Genomic DNA, 16509 nt, shown 5'->3' on the forward strand with positions numbered 1-16509 from the left:
AATCGGCGCGCCGCGGCTCTTCGTCAATGGACGCAGTTGCATAGAAAATATAGGAGGCGAATTATTGCGATTCGATTCGATGAACATAATTTCGTTATTTAATTGGCAGATACGGTAAACATTAGGAAAAGAACAGGGAACTGTAGTATCAGAGTTTTAAATCTACTCTAAAAGCGATTCAATTCGCCTCGGCAAACCTAATGGACGCCAGCCTTAAGAAGTAAGAACTAAGCAATATCTTCTTTTTATGTGAAACCTGACTACGTATTTTAACAATATTTGCTAAAAGGAGCTATGAAACATTTCAAGCTGAGAAATATTTGCTACCGACCACTATGTAGATACACCTATACGCAAATAAGCTTTTTTGATACCTTCTACTTAAAAAAGCTACTAAATGCATAAAATAAATCGTTTCCATCGTGTTCTGTTTTATCAAAACATGCGTTATAAAAAGGACGTAAGCAACGGTCTTGTGTTATTCTGTTTATTCCTTTGTCACCCATTATTGTACCGACTAATAACAATAAACATTTTCAACACACTTGCTCAAAACGACGTTTTTATTCCACCCATTTTTGGCTCATAATCTTATTTTTCAGTATATTGTAACACTCGTGCTTTTTCATTATATTATACGACTGAGTTAAGAAGGTAACTGATTGCTAATAATATGTATGAAAACGGAGCCTTTTAAATCGGTCGAGTAGATTTTACCACTCGGACTTGCGGCTCGTCATCGGCCGAGGCGAGGGCCAGCAGGCAGTATGACAGATTTTAGACTTTTGCTGTTTTAACAATTAAAGTTTTATTAATATGAAAGTTTATTTTTTCCTCGCAAATGTTGAAAAACGTCGTATAAAATGCGTGTGCATTGATCATTACACACGTCGGCTTTTTTATTGCGCGCTCGCTTAAAGCTCGCGCGCACAATATCGCCTCGTGTATATACCAGCTTAGCACACTTGTATCGCAATGTACTATGAAGTGATAGGTCATTTATAACGTTGAACTGGAAATCCGTAGCAGTCACCGGTCACATGCATAAGTGACCGGTGACTGTGACTAGCTCTTACAAGCAGCAAAATGCAAAATTGCGACATTATTTGATTGCCCATTGTCCTTTAAGCTATTTGGTGTAATATTTAGCCTTTTTAATTCCCAATTTATAAAACTCCAAATTCATAATAAATACCGGAATCCCGGGATTGATGAAGAGAGTTTCGATATTAATACGGGTATTCCGAGAGGTCCGGTATTTGGAAGCCCTATAGATTTAAATGAAACAACAACAGAGTTCGAGTATGGCCTCCACGTGATCATCAGGAAGCGGTATAGCCCGCTGTTGAGGCGGTGGCGCGCCAGCTCAAATACCGCACGTTGGCCGACCGGTGAGACTCACCGTGGCTGACGCACTGGGTGCAGCTACATGCCCCATTATGTAAGAATCTTTTTTAATGTTATGTTTGTACTAACGTATGTTACTAACACCTTATGGACTTTTGTCCGAAATAAATGATTATTGATTGATTTATTGAGAGCAACAAGGAAAAATAACTATGCTTACTTATCACTTTCATGTTTAACTATTTAACTTACCTTCTGACGTACTTACATGTTAAGTTTACCGCAAACTTAGAAACTGTGATTTAGTTTCCATAATTTCTAATTATGTAATTGTTTAAACTTTAAAGCTTTCAGTCATATTTAATGCAACATGAAAACTTGACAAGCAGCACTGGACTTTTCATTCCGTCAGGATTAGTGGGATTAACGTATTAGTGCGGCGCGCCGTCCAGGGAATCCCCAACATCATGCGCCAACGCCACATCTCAAATGCATCAATACAAAAATATAGAGAAGTAAATATTAAATTAATGGAAAGGATCGGTAGGTATTTAAGGGTTTTTATATTCCGCTTTATCCATTCCAGTTGGTGGTAAACAAATTCCGTATTCTTATATTCATTATACACTTTACTATGTATCTACCAGAAAAGAGATTAAATTACCTATCGCGTGAGTATTTGTACTCGCAACGCACCTTATTAATATAATAAGTTTTATTTAATAATTTTGTACATACAGAACTTGTGAAATCTCAAAAGACTAGTATTTGTAGATAATTGAAATTGTTTAACAGCAGCAGAGAGCGAAACTTTGGTGCCGATGACAGACGTACGTATGAAGTCAAGCTAAATACAGAGTGTTCTCTAGAGTCTAGATTATAGATACTTATGAAATAAAACTATGAAACCGGATTATATCGCGTATATTGAATTTATAATACATCCAATATACACAACAAAATACATATTTATATTTCATATTTACAAAAAACACATATACAAAAAAATACATTATTTATATTTCATAGTTTTATTTCATGAGTAACTATCGCGGTAACCGAAGACAATATTATAGATACTTAATCAAATAACAACTTATTAGCCTCTTTAGTTTACTGATATTGAACCTTGAGTTGAGAGTTTTTATACGTACTGGCCACGTATAAAAACATAACTAACTGTCTTTGTCGTGTTAAAAACAAGATTGTTGGAAATTACAACCAATTTCTGTTTACTTAGTTTTTGTGTAAATTATCAAGCATTTTCATAAATAATTATAATTATATATCATCATTATTAAGAATCATTGAGGTGTTACAATGTTGTTTTTAAAAAACATCCTATATATATGCGACTTAACGTCATACGTCTGCCATCGGCACCAAAGTTTCGCTCTCTGGCTAATATAGTGACTAATTAGTGTGTATTTAGTAGGCAGTAGTGTAGTAGGTGTCTGTGGTTTTCTTTGGCAAGTGTAAGTAAGGATCACTCCATGTTCTGTTCATATAATGTAAGTATATACATACATATATATTATATTCATTACCTATGGATGTAAAAGTACATTTTAATTCCACAATTTCTTTCAAATAAAAAATACTTTATAATCAAACATAATTTATTCCTCATGCATATTTACATCATAAAGCTAACTAAACTAACAAATTAGTGCTAGGTCGTGGTATCACAGTCCTTGGTGAGGTGAGTTAGTGTTGAGGGGTGAGATCAGTAGTGGTAGCCGCCGGAACCGCCGTGGCCGCCGTTGCCGCTGGGGTTGTACTGGCCCTCACTGGAAAATAATATTAAGTTTGGATTTAAAGAAAAGGTAGTGTCGCACATTTGGGCACTGAGAAAGATCACCCCACTGCAATTTCTGCGCAGTTGTTGAGAAATGCGTCCAGGTATTAAAAAGATATTGTCGAATATTTATTTCGAAGAAAGTTCTTTGGGTTACATATTATTATTTTCATAGGTATCTAAAGGGGTCCACTGACTATCAGTCCGCCGGACGATATCGGCCTGTCAGTTGTTCGGAACTGTCAAATTTTTGTTCTAACTGACAGGCCTAATTGGTCCGGCGGACTGATAGTCAGTGGGCCCCTTAACCTAATAGTTTTCTCAGTCTTGACTTGATGGTAAAAATACTGAACTAAGAGATGTATCCCCAAGAAAGCATTTCATCAATCATTTATCACAAGAGAGCACTACACAATGCAATTAATGCATGACACCGTATTAGTACAATCTTGTGACATGTTTATTTTCTGACCAAATTCTTCTATTGTTATTATGTTCATTTTGATTTCCTTGTATGCAATGACATTTTGGTACCTATTTATCCAGTATAGCAGAATTATTGCGAGATTTATATATGACTAGCATTGACTTACGAAGAGGGATTGCGCTTGTTGAACTCGATGGACTTAAGGATCGCCTCCGGAATGGGGGGTGGGGTGGGGATGTGGGAGCCCACGGGATGAAAGCCGTTCTGGTCGGCGGTGTACGAGATGGAGATCTGCTGGCCGTCCGGGGCGGTGTAGGAGAAGCTGCCGTCCGCCGTGACAGCGGGGCCTTCGGGGCCGGGGGCACGGGGGGCTCCGCTCTCCTGTGCTCTGATGCCGTTACCGGTCTCGTAGCTGTTGAAAAATGTATAAAAGACATCTTATAGCATCGTATAATAATAAAAAATATATATAATTGAAATTAATGGTAAAGGTTTTCAATTAACTACTAAAAACTTTTCAATTACACGTAAGTTGGTATTTACATATTTATTAATAACCAGATACGTCTGCTAAGTGTATAACGATGTCACAACTATTGTAAGAAATATAGGAAATGAGGAATGATTCAAATCTCGGCCAGCCACGAGTCGAGCTCACGTCTCCGGTATACCAACCAAGCAACCAGGATAGCAGCAGGAGTCGATAATTATGAGTCTCGCTCTCTCGAAATATAAATTAAGTTCAGTACCTAGGCATACAAATACAAAATACAAATAGAAATCGTTTATTTACCAAATATTTCAAAACTGACATCACAGATTGAACTTAACAAAAAATTACATTTTACAACAAAGCTAATATCCATATTTTTAACATTTAACTTCCTTTACAAAATAGTGAAAAATCATTTAGACTTCTCAATGTTTCAAAGGCGCGGTGACGTCTGGTGGTCTAGTTTAGAGCTATCTTGAGCATGTATAACTTGTTAAAATTTCACACATTTTAAAAGTAAGTAATTATGTTACGCAAAAAACTCAGGTTAGGTCTTACCTATAATGATAGCTGCCATCTCCATTGTTCACATTCTCGAATTTGGTGATAGGAATGTTAGCTCCTCCGTGGGATCCGCCGAACGACCCGCCACTCGATCCCCCGAAAGATCCCCCACTCGATCCCCCAAATGATCCTCCTCCGAAAGACCCGCCAGAACCTCCATGGGAACTGCCGAGGTGCGGGGGGAGGTATTGCTGCTCCAAGCGCCCGCAGCACGCCACGGCCAGCAACGCCGCGAAAGACAACTTAAACTGAAAATGATAAGTAAATAAAATGCTGAAGAAACTTTAGAAGTAAATAACGCAATTTCTTATTCTTAATACAATGCAATGCAATGCTATATCACAAAGAGTGACTAATTTACTTTTTGTAAGCTCATCAGAGACCCTTAAATTAAATAAATTAAGTCCAAAACAAAATCGTAATTTGCTTCTACAATGCGCATTTTGAGAATCTCCTGAATTCCTGATCATTGAAAAATTTCCAATACTAACCCTAATGTTCTACTTTCGACGTGGAATTCAGGCATAACAAAGGAACTCACCAGAGCAGTGGTCATAATTAGAGCAGTGCAATTAGGTGTTAACCTATTTCTCCGATGTTCAGCTGTTTACTGAATACTACTGCAGAGATGTACCCGTTTTATATTGCTCGCTTTTGCCCTTTCTCGGTTGCTTCACCTTGGTGCGTGCTCTACTGCCGCTATCGCTTCATCCATACGCCCCAAGCTTTTCTAGCTTTAGACTAAAATTACTAGAATCCCGTTAAGGATATAGAGATCCTTTTCGGGGAACAAGCTCTTTGGGTGTGCGAAAAGATTACGATTTAATACAACACATTATAATTTAAGGATACTTATTATATACGTATAAATACTGAATAGATTTTTAAATAATCTGACAACAACGCCATATAGTGTGACTAATTTACTAAAAGTCTGAACTATGTTTTGTAAGCTCATCAGAAACCCTTAAATTTATAGTTATATGTAAGTCAAGTAACTATAAATAATTAGAGTCATAATCAATATCATAATAATTATTAGTAATTATTATTATCATTAATTATAACTATATTTTGTAAGCTCATCAGAGACCCTTAAATTTATAGTTATATGTAAGTCATTTAACTATAAATAGTTAGTCTCTATAAGTATATAGCATTTCATAAATATGTATTATGTTTACGGTAAACTAAGTCTAATAATGCGGCGACCTGGAAGTAAATAAATAATATAAGTTAACTATAGGTGCGGCTATTGCCAAGCAAAGGCACCTACTTACATCAAAATAATTTATGTACTTTTGTTAGTTCAACTTATTTCAATCACTGTTAGCTTAGGAAATTATTGAAATGGCAGGTGTCAGAGGACCTCATTAGGTACTAAACAAACATATACGGACATTTATAGCAACGTACCTTATTGCTTAGTGTATACTTAGCTTATTGCAGTTTTGTCAATAAAGATAAATTTCTTACATATTTTAATCATTTAACAGAGTTTAAACCATGTTAAATTATTAGGTTATGTTAAGTAGGTACTAATTAGTTATGATGGATTCAATTTATACCTTCGCAATCATGTGGTATGCGTATGCGACACATAAACTGTTTAATTAAATCCAGAATCTGGCCTATCATGTGTGAAATAATTTAGACGGTTATGATTAGTACGGCTTATGGGTTTCATAAATATCTAACTACTCTACTCTACCCTACTCTTCATTTTTGATGCACTTACTCGTTCAAAGGTAATATCCGCATAAATTGGTATTTAGCGCTAATTGTGCAGTAACATTTTAGTCAAATCGGTGGCCAACTACCGTATTACCGTTTAATGTTGGAAGCGGTGGAAGTTCATCTCGCATCCGTAATCGTCACATTTGAGTTACGTCAGTACCCATACTCGCGTTTTCATGCTCCTCTCGCTACTAGTATTGTAAAAGTTTTGCTTGTTTGTTAATTTTTTGAAATTGGATAAAGAAGCCCAGTACGTGGTATTGTTAAAATTTTATGAAAATAATTACGGTACTTAGGAGTTATTCAACTTCACAATCGTAACTATATACCTGAATACTCGATACGACTTTTTTTTAAAGGGATTCAGTTTTACTACATAGTTTTTTCGTAGGTAAGTGTTAGTAGCCTAACATAGTAATGACCTTACCGAGTCTTCTAAGAGCTTCGATGAGGGATACTGATACGCAATAATGTGTCAACTCACATCCATTTTGCAATAAGATGTCAACTCAAAAAATTGACGCTTAAAGTTGACATTTTATTGACAATTAATATGGGTTGGGTTGACACATTATTGCGTAATGCGTATCAGCAGTTGGCCGTTGAAGTAAATCATCCACTTAAGACTATCAGATAGTCTGGATGATTACTTGATACTTCAACGGCCAACTTAGCAAAACTTTTGAAAGCTTCTTAGAAATAAAATATCTTCAGAATCAACATGTGTCTTTTTGACTTTTAAACAACTCGTTCTCTTCATATTGTTTAGCAGGCGCGGGCCACAGCTAGAAACAAATATAATAATTATACTAGCATACTAGGTAATACCTAGCTATTGTTTGTATTACAAGAATTAATCCTAGCATCTTCAAAGTTTGTTTTATACCTATTTGTAGATAAAGCGCTTAAAATATCGAATTCATGAGTAGCTGAAGTAGGTATATACGGCATACTTTTAAATTTTTCCAATCAAGTTTTTGAACGAATTAATGCAAGAGGAGCCACAGGCAAATTTAGTGTTATTTTATCTCAATGATAGGCTGTTCCGAATGTCGAGCCGCTTGCAAAATACTTTTATTGTTTACAAAATTGATTCTTATTATCAAGGCCGCCCATTTACGTAGAGATTCGCTTTAGTTCAATAAAATATTTTACTATACAGCATCGATGAGCCATATCTTGTGACCAGACTGCCAAAATTCCGTAGCTGTTGCGTGAACAATTTTCGATTTGAGTTAAACCTAAATGGGGGTACAGTCAGCATCAGAAGTATTGGATCAAACTACGCGTAAAAGTATCTACAGGCTGGCTAAAAAGTTTGTGCATTACCGTTAACGAGCTTTTGGGATTATACTGAACAACTTTTACTACCAACCACGCGAAATCGCGAAAAAAAATTACCCTCCCATAGAAAATGGACCAGCCAAAATGTATGAAACAGCCAATTTTTTTTAAAAGTTCAGTTTTAAAGTGCTATTCATAAGTTTAAAACTGTTTTATTATTATGCACTATTTTTATTTCAAACCTTTATCATAACCAATTGACCCTCTTTGAATTGAACGCGTCAGAAAGTAAAGGAAGCAAAACCACCATTTAGCTAGAAAACGAAGTATAATATGATCAGTTTCATACATACTAATGACTTCTTGCAGTTGGACACAGGTGTAGATTTTTTGCGCACACCATTCACATTGCCATCCGCCTGACACCGACCGTAATACGATTGACCTCGATCCCTTGAACTCACTGATAAATATTTTACAAGTATTACGATCACATGTGTGTTACAATTACATCCTCACTTTTACCAATCTTGACCTGCCACAAAAGCATAAACTGTCAATTAATTGTACAAATTTATAGACTATGTGGTATTTATTCATTATGAATTACAAGGTTTTTGGAACACTTTTGCTTAATTTTAATTAGTGTCGGAATATAATATATTCTAGATAGTAAAAAAATAATAATTCAGGGATGTCATTCGGTCAAGCTCTCAACTTCTCTAATTGTGAACCACCCGAATTCACCGAATCTGAACTTAGCTAAAGCTAACTCTGCGTTTCATTTACAATGACAAAGTGTGAAAGTGTCATCTTCATTTTCAAATTTCTAATATGACGTCACCTTACTTTGTTTAAGTCAGTGCAAAGTTAGCTTTGACGAACTCTACATTTTTATTTATTAATGTAATAAACACTGCCATCTATTAGTTATTTATGACTTACGATCACGAATAAATAGGTGCTCACAAAACTTTCATTACGAATACACATCAGTGCTTTACCCAAAAACGTCTGACAATATGCCTGTTCCTATCCGGATTGAACTAGTTCGTTTGAAATGATTGCTTGAGATTCAATTCCAAGACTCAGCGATGATTGCATTGTAAGTACAATGAGAAGCTAAGGTATTGAATTGTCTTTTCATTTCTATTACGGACAAGTTCTTATCCGTAAGGTGGAATTATCTAAGTAGTTATAGATAGATACTACATTTTTATTCAATTATTATATTTCAATGCAAATAAGTATTATTCTAAAATTATAAAATAATATTAAAACACTAATACTGTACGTGTTTAAGTATTATAGTTGGTCAAGCAAATCTTGTCAGTAAATAGGAACAAAGAAAACTATACTCATCCTTTTCTTTTGGGTGCTAGTACTAGTGTAAGACAAAGATAGTTTGATTCTCTCTGTCTATGTTTGAAATGAGACAGTCCCTTGACAAACTATAATTGAAAGATTTATGTACACCTGTCTTTGCATATTTTAATGTACGTGTAATTGCAATACCCTTTTAGGGTAACATGTTGTAATGGAACTATTGGACTTAGAGTAAGACCTGTACACCAACATGAGAGCAATAAATATTCTATTCTATTCTATTCTATTCTATTCTATATGATACTAAATTAAAGTAAAAAATGTACACTAGATGTTTAATGAATAAACCTGAAAGGACCCAGGCAAAATTGCCCCTTGTGTAAATATAATAGAAAAAACATGTGCAAGATTTACACTAAGTAACTAATAGGTATAGCCGGACAAGAAATTGTAGAAAATAAATTAGGGCGCTACTTCCTACAGTGTCACATTTTTGACATAAAATGGCAACAATTTAGTTCCATTTTATTTCATTTCTACTAGTTTATGTCGTATTTACTATATCTGTATTCAAATTGTTATTGCACCAAAATGTGGAACATACCTTCTTTGTTCGTTTATCTTTTTTATTTTATTTCACGTGCCTATAAATCCCGGTTTTTTTGATAAGCTTGCGTGGGGATATAGATCCAACACGTAGAGGACCTTTGGAAAGCTTTAATGTCATACAGAACGCCTGCAGGAATCCGTTTACAGGCGCAACAATAGACACCCATGAACCGGTCTCAGCAGGCATTGGGAGTTTTGTAGAAAAAGTGAACAGTATACCGGTCTATGGATTGGAGTTTGGGTCGACGTCCGGACACCTGCCATAACAATGTTTTCACAAGTTATTGAGGCAGGCGATTACTCGCCGCCCACTAGATGGACCCCTGAAACTGTCATCGTAAAGACGACCAGGAGCAACACCGGTGTGAGCGGCTCAGGGGTGTCAAGAGGTGTGCGCAGCTTTCTACCCAGTCGCTATTAACAGCGCCACTGTGCCAACTCGCGTCTTATGCATCTTTCACTTCCACCCCTGGAGCATATAGCTCTAACGACTCCTCTCTGGACGGTCAATGAAGGCAAGCCAGGGCCGAGAGTCCGTCGGGTCCCCTTTGGGTCCACTCTGACCGATGAAGACACGCTGGAGACTAAGACCGTGACCGATTCTCGGGAGCACTCGGGTCCGTGGGGTCGTTTCTTCCCAACAGGTCGCCACAAACAGCTGCCCTGTTTTGATTCTAAGTAGTTATAGATCCTACATTTTTATTATAGATTATATGATACTACGAGTAGATTAAATTAAATTTATACTAGATATGTTTAATGAATAAACCTGAAAGGACCTAAACTAGGCAAAATGTGGATCATACCTACTTAGTTCGTTTATCTTTATTATTGTAATTTCTCGTTCTAACAACATAAAACCTATCATTATTAACTACCTATAAATTTATTCCATTGATAATGATGATATTACCACCTTTATATACACAAGAGGAATAGTGTCATCACTCTTCAACAAAATTTAAAAATTAGACCTCGCAATACTTTTACATTTTTTAGATTTTCTCCAAGGAATTTAAATAAACCATGGAAATAGATTTTCTGTAGCGAAGGTAATAAAATGGGTGAATTTGATTGTCTCGGAGGCCTTGCCCCGCCGTGGGAAAGCCAGGGGAATAGGTTACCGTCCTTTCCAGTTTTACTGATTTGCATGACAACTTCAACTCTCGAGAGTGTGTATTTTTAGCTGGAATGAACTTACGGCTTTATCGAGTAAGATTGTTGTGACTGAAAAGAGCGCTGTTAAGGATAACCCTCTATTTTAATGTGCTAATAAACATAAGGTGTGAGTAATAGGTAGCCTTTGAGTGTAAGTAGATATGATTATGTATTTTGTAATCCCAACTATGCAGTAAAACGAATTTTTCACGACACCAGCTCATAAACGCTCTCTTGATTGTTCAAAAACTTATGAGAAAGTTGCGAATTTTGGGTTGTTTCATTATGTTGGCTGGTAGAATTGACTTTTAAGGGATGATTTTGAATAAGTAGGTGTGTAATAACGTGCATTTCGATTTGATTTGGTTTGATTTTGTTTGATGTTTTACAGTTAGTATTTTCCTCGCGTTGGTGTGGTAAACATTTTGTGTTTTACAAGGGGGCAAAGTTGTTGTTTAACCGCTCGTGCTATATCAAGCGATATATTACAAAATTGAACTACGAGCGTAGGAAGTGTTTCGAAAGGTGGAATCTTGAGCGTTGAGCGGGTTTCAAGCCACGAGGTTAAAACAAATTTTGCCCTCGAGTGAAACACAAAATAACTATTATAGATCTGCCACTTAGGCGGGCGGGTGATAAAAATTGGATGTTTATTAACTATGGACTGATTGACGACTTGGCTGCGTGTGCTTGTAGAGTTTTATGCATAATAAGTTCACCTTATGAGTCTTTTATGACTAACCCAAATATATGAGGGCAGCAGCAATATTGTTAACAACTTTAAACTACGTAAAATGAGCCTTTTTAGCTTTTCATTTTGGTCTTTTTTATTCCTGCAAATAAATTTAATTTTGCCCCTCATCTGAAGTAAATTCAGTAAAAAAACATGGTAAATCATCATCCCATCAACCAATTTCATTGTCGCGGAATCCTCATTGGTGTCATTGCCTTAAAACGAATCTGTGGGCTGAATGAAATATTAAAAATGTAATATCTCATCTCGGTGACTTTAGTTGGAATTGTTTAAAAAGAATGAGTTTTTTAACTGGGAAAAAAACTCATCTTTTTAAAATGATAAAGAACTTACTTAAAGGATACTTTTAAGCACTGCTACAAAAAAATTAGCATACAATACGTATTGACCTATACTATTTCAACTGAATATAAACAATTAAACACTGTCCAGATTGAGATATATGTTTTAAAAACCATTTTCGTTACGCAAAATAGGCGCAAAATACGAGTATGACGTCGAGTTGCGGAAACCAAGCCCGCGAAAACCTATAAAACCATATTCGTTTTAGTGATATCTAGAATGTGGTTAGAATAGGTGTAGGTACTCTACAAATGTGCAAGTTGCACAAAGTCCAAAGAGCTAAAATTTTAAGCAAATTATATATAAGTATTTATTATAATAATTTGATCCGCTGAAAGGCGAACCTTCAATGTCTGAACCCTTGAACGAGCAAATCGTTCAATTACAGACGATCGATTGAGATGTTGTTGCTCAACCAAATCTATTGAAAAAGAAATAAGACCAGCATCCTTATTCACTGCACGCCTTGAACTTTCGTGTATCTTGGAATTTCCGAGCAGTTTTAGTTCGATGGCTCTCACTTAATAATAGCAATCCGTGCCATGCCCTAACTCGACTACCGATGGATAAATGCCTTCATAACCCAGAAACAGGCGTAACACGGATTTAGGTTCTAAAATTGTAGAACGATCGCCGCTGTCACTTGTGTGGTTGCGGCTTGTATTTTAATATTGACGCAACTCGTATTAAATTATTATCTTTAGAAAATCCTAAATTGTAACCTCCATTTATACTTTTTTTTTCTTTATTGGGATTATCGGTTTTATCAACGAAAAGCGATTTGTAAACATTATGTGAAATTTCATACATAATGTAAGATGTCCCAAGAAAATGATTGTTTCGAGCAGGGTTTCTAACTTAGTTCTAAGTTCTAACCTGTAACCATCGGTTTGAAAGGCGAACTCTATGTTATTTCAACGAATGTAGAAGAGAGCATTTGTGTCGCTTAACTTATAACTCGGATAAATCCATTCGACCCTCTTAGGAAATATCTACCGATATCTTAATACCAAAATCGCAAAATCTGACAGTTGAATTTACCCGATTTCGAAGTTAAGCGACTCATTTTACTTGTACAGACCTACTTGAGTCCTACGTAGTGCTTATTTATTCTTTGGTATTCACTTTATGATGAGTCTGTCTTGTGTCACATTTGTCACTACTGTAAAATGACATGTTTGGATTTTATGTAAATTTATCAATGATATCTGTAAATAATTTTCAAGTAGTAGTTACTTGCCTCCTTATTCACTTTGGATTCAAAACCTAACAATGTTTATGCCCAGTTTTTGTATCAAATTAATTGAGCTTGTAAGTATATTGTAATATTACATTTCACGTAATAGAATCTAATACATTTATAAACATTACAATTTTTTTTTGATTTGTTTATTTCCTAAATTCATCATCTTCCTCGCGCGCTCGTGGGAGCCTGGGGTCCGCTTGACAACTAATCCTAAGAATTGGCGTAGGCACTAGTTTTTACGAAAGCGATTGCCATCTGACCTTCCAACCCAGAGGGGGAAACTAGGCCTTGTTAGGAGTAGTTTATTTCCTAAATTATTGCGGATAATTATGTTGGACAACACATCAGGGCCATCATGATCTGCTAGAAACAAACGCTGATGGAGGCTAACCATTATCATAATTACACACCTACACCTATAAATTACATTTAGGAAGAATAATCGTTAATATTAGGTTTTTAAAAGCCATAAATGACATACATGTTAGATCGATATCATCAATTTTCTTAAACCGGAAATCTTCAAAACGCTTTAAAAGGGCTTTTATTAGGCATTCATGCCGACGTGAAAGCGCAAGCTAGTTCCGCCCAGAAGGAGAAGACTGCATCGGTGTCCCAATTCTCATTTTCTTTTTCAACAGGCGATAGCATCAGCCTGCCTTATGCTACAACAGTACAGTTATGATCTGACAGACGTGTCAACACTCATCCTTTGCTCCGGCACATACCTGGGCTTCATATTGGTACTTACAGGAGAACTTATTGGTGAGATAATTATCAAGTATGTCATTAGTTCAAAAAACCGGCAAAGTGCGAGTCGGACTCGCGCACCGAGGGTTCCGTACTTTTTAGTATTTGTTGTTATGGCGGCAACAGAAATACATCATCTGTGAAATTTTCACGCTATCACGGTTCATGAAATACAGCCTGGTGACAGATAGACAGACGGACAGCGGAGTCTTAGTAATAGGGTCCCGTTTTTACCCTTTGGGTACGGAACCCTACTCAAGACTGAGCTCAGTTGCGTGATTGGAGAGGCCTATGTCCAGTAGTGGACGGAAGTGGGATGATGATGATGATGTCATTTACTTAGTAGTATTAGGTAAAGGCGAAACAACGAATTTTTTTTAATTTTCGGCTCTTCTTTCATGCCCTGAAAGTTAAAAACATTGCTTTCTGCAAACAATCGCAGTCATAATCGCTCAATAGTATAAACTAAGAGTTGAAAATCTGGATTTACCAACACATCTAAAAGTCGCATTTGTGCAAACAGATAAAAATAATATGTACCTAAGAAACAACCTCACATGCAGGGTCATAAATACATCAAAGTTACGCAAACACTCGAATTTCTTGTTTTTACGATAAAAGTTAGAACTTGTCCCTAGCGCGGTACAAACACGCAATCCCAGACTTGCTTTGTCAAGGCACCTATACATGTGCAATGTGCAACCCCTGGGTCAACACCTTCCCTCTATTGCTTAATGCTTATGGATGAATAGTTATCGTGCAAACAAGCGTTAGCCGTCAGCATGGTCGTCTAACTCCAGTAAAACAGCTTAATGAGCGTAAAAACGTAAGCTTATAAAATATACGAAAACTTTTCATGCGGTTTAAATAGACGAAACTAAAATACGCCTGATAAAAACGGGGCGCAATGTCGCTAATAGTAACAAAGCGTTAATGTTTTAGGGGAGATGGTATTCGCGCCGCTGGACGTCATCCAAGACGTGTACTTTAGCGTGCTGGGAATGGCCATGTTCGCCACTTGCGGCTGGGTCCTGTACACGGCGCGCACGGACTCCGAGCGCAACCCGCGAGCGGACGACACGTTCGTGTCGTACGCGGTGGCCCTCAACGCCATCAACGTCGTCATCATGTTCTGCGACACGAGGGTGTCCACCGTGTCGGCAGAAGCGAATTGCCAAGGGTGCCAGTAAGGAGACGATTATTCTTATCAAAATAGAATGCGGCATAAACGCGCCTACTTAGCGGTAAAGACGCGCAACAAATAAGCGCCTCGCTCTAAAAGAGGCATATATATAGGTATACAGTGAATTCAGACTATACAGAGCTTGACAAAGTACCTACATCGAAGTTTAAAGCTGTCTCAACGTGAGCTATGATAAATTCAGAAGCTAGTATATTATGCATGAGGAAAATGCAGTTACCGCTTTAGTCAGATACGTACTGTGTTAACTTATTGATGTGAAAATACATTCTAGTCGTGAATAAGTACACACTAACACTGTTTGTATAAATGCGACTTTGTAAGATTTTCAACAAACAAATGATTTTATGTGCAAAGCAATACGCACTGTAATGTGATATTTATGTTTGAATTGAAATATGAAGTGTACTAGAAAGCTATCTGCAGAGGGCTCCACTGCTATACTTGATGTCCGTCGTATGCTCGCCGCAAATAAAAAAAACCGGCCAAGTGCGATTCGGACTCGCGTTCCAAGGGTTCCGTACATTACACAATTTCAGCAATGTATTTTTTATGCGAAATGTCTTTAAAAAACCCGTAGGGGTCGGATCAAAAACTTAGTAATTAAGCCTGACTCACGCTTGACTGCACATTTCTAATAAGTTTTCCGGTAATCTATAGGTACCTAAAGAACTATAGGTAAAGATCTATTTTGTGTATTTTTTTCAAAATTTTAGACCCAGTAGTTTCAGAGATAAAGGGGAGGGGGGGGGAATGGTAATTTTTTGCCTATTTTCTTGAATAACTTCTAAATTGTTTCTCCTAAAATTATATAAAAAATATACTTGAGATTCTCACAATGAGCTCTTTCATTTGATATGTAACACGATATAGTTTAACTTACTTACTTACTTACTTACTGCTGTGGCGCGACGACCCGAAGTGGATCTTGGTGGTTATTTTAACAAACTATATTTTTTAATTTTCTCATTTACCCCCCAAAAGTGGCCCCCGTGTTTAAATTTAATTTGTTTACGTTACATGTCGATCTTTACAAGCAAACTTACATATGTGTACCAAATTTCAACTTAATCGGTCCAGTAGTTTTGGAGAAAATAGGCTGTGACAGACGGACAGACAGACAGACGCACGAGTGATCCTATAAGGGTTCCGTTTTTTCCTTTTGAGGTACGGAACCCTAAAAATGGTTGCACAGGTGAGATGGTCTCAAGCAAGCAAGATCCGTTCATCGAGGCATGGTGGTCGGGCGCCGGCGCCGCGCTGTACGGCGCGTGCGGCGCGCGCACGCTGCAGGGCTGGCGCCAAGTGCCCGACTCCTCGCGCCGCGACCGCGCGCGTGCCGCCGCCATTTGCGCGCTCGCCGCTACCTCCGTACTCATCGTTGACGCCATCCGTGTGCTCTGCGCGGAAGACACCGCCTCAATCGCCAGCTCGCACAGAAAACCAACCAAATCCAGAGCTCCTCAACTAGGG

The 16509-nt window shown here is 37.1% G+C and overlaps 2 protein-coding genes across 2 annotated transcripts in view; both read right to left on the reverse strand.

Annotated features, from left to right (window-relative positions):
- LOC134744419 (uncharacterized) overlaps window positions 1–16509 on the reverse strand; it is a 291804-nt gene that overhangs the window by 271482 nt on the left and 3813 nt on the right. The window lies entirely within an intron of this gene.
- Window positions 2955–5320, reverse strand: LOC134743909 (pupal cuticle protein 20-like). The gene is made up of 4 exons (XM_063677544.1): window positions 5171–5320; window positions 4624–4877; window positions 3739–3984; window positions 2955–3137 (listed from the first exon to the last, which is right to left on the reverse strand). Exons 1-4 carry the CDS (start codon window positions 5183–5185, stop codon window positions 3074–3076), a joined length of 579 nt encoding a protein of 192 aa, XP_063533614.1. The 5' UTR covers window positions 5186–5320; the 3' UTR covers window positions 2955–3073.

The sequence above is a fragment of the Cydia strobilella genome, chromosome 9 (genome assembly GCF_947568885.1).
Source record: "Cydia strobilella chromosome 9, ilCydStro3.1, whole genome shotgun sequence".
In the NCBI taxonomy this organism is placed as follows: domain Eukaryota; kingdom Metazoa; phylum Arthropoda; class Insecta; order Lepidoptera; family Tortricidae; genus Cydia; species Cydia strobilella.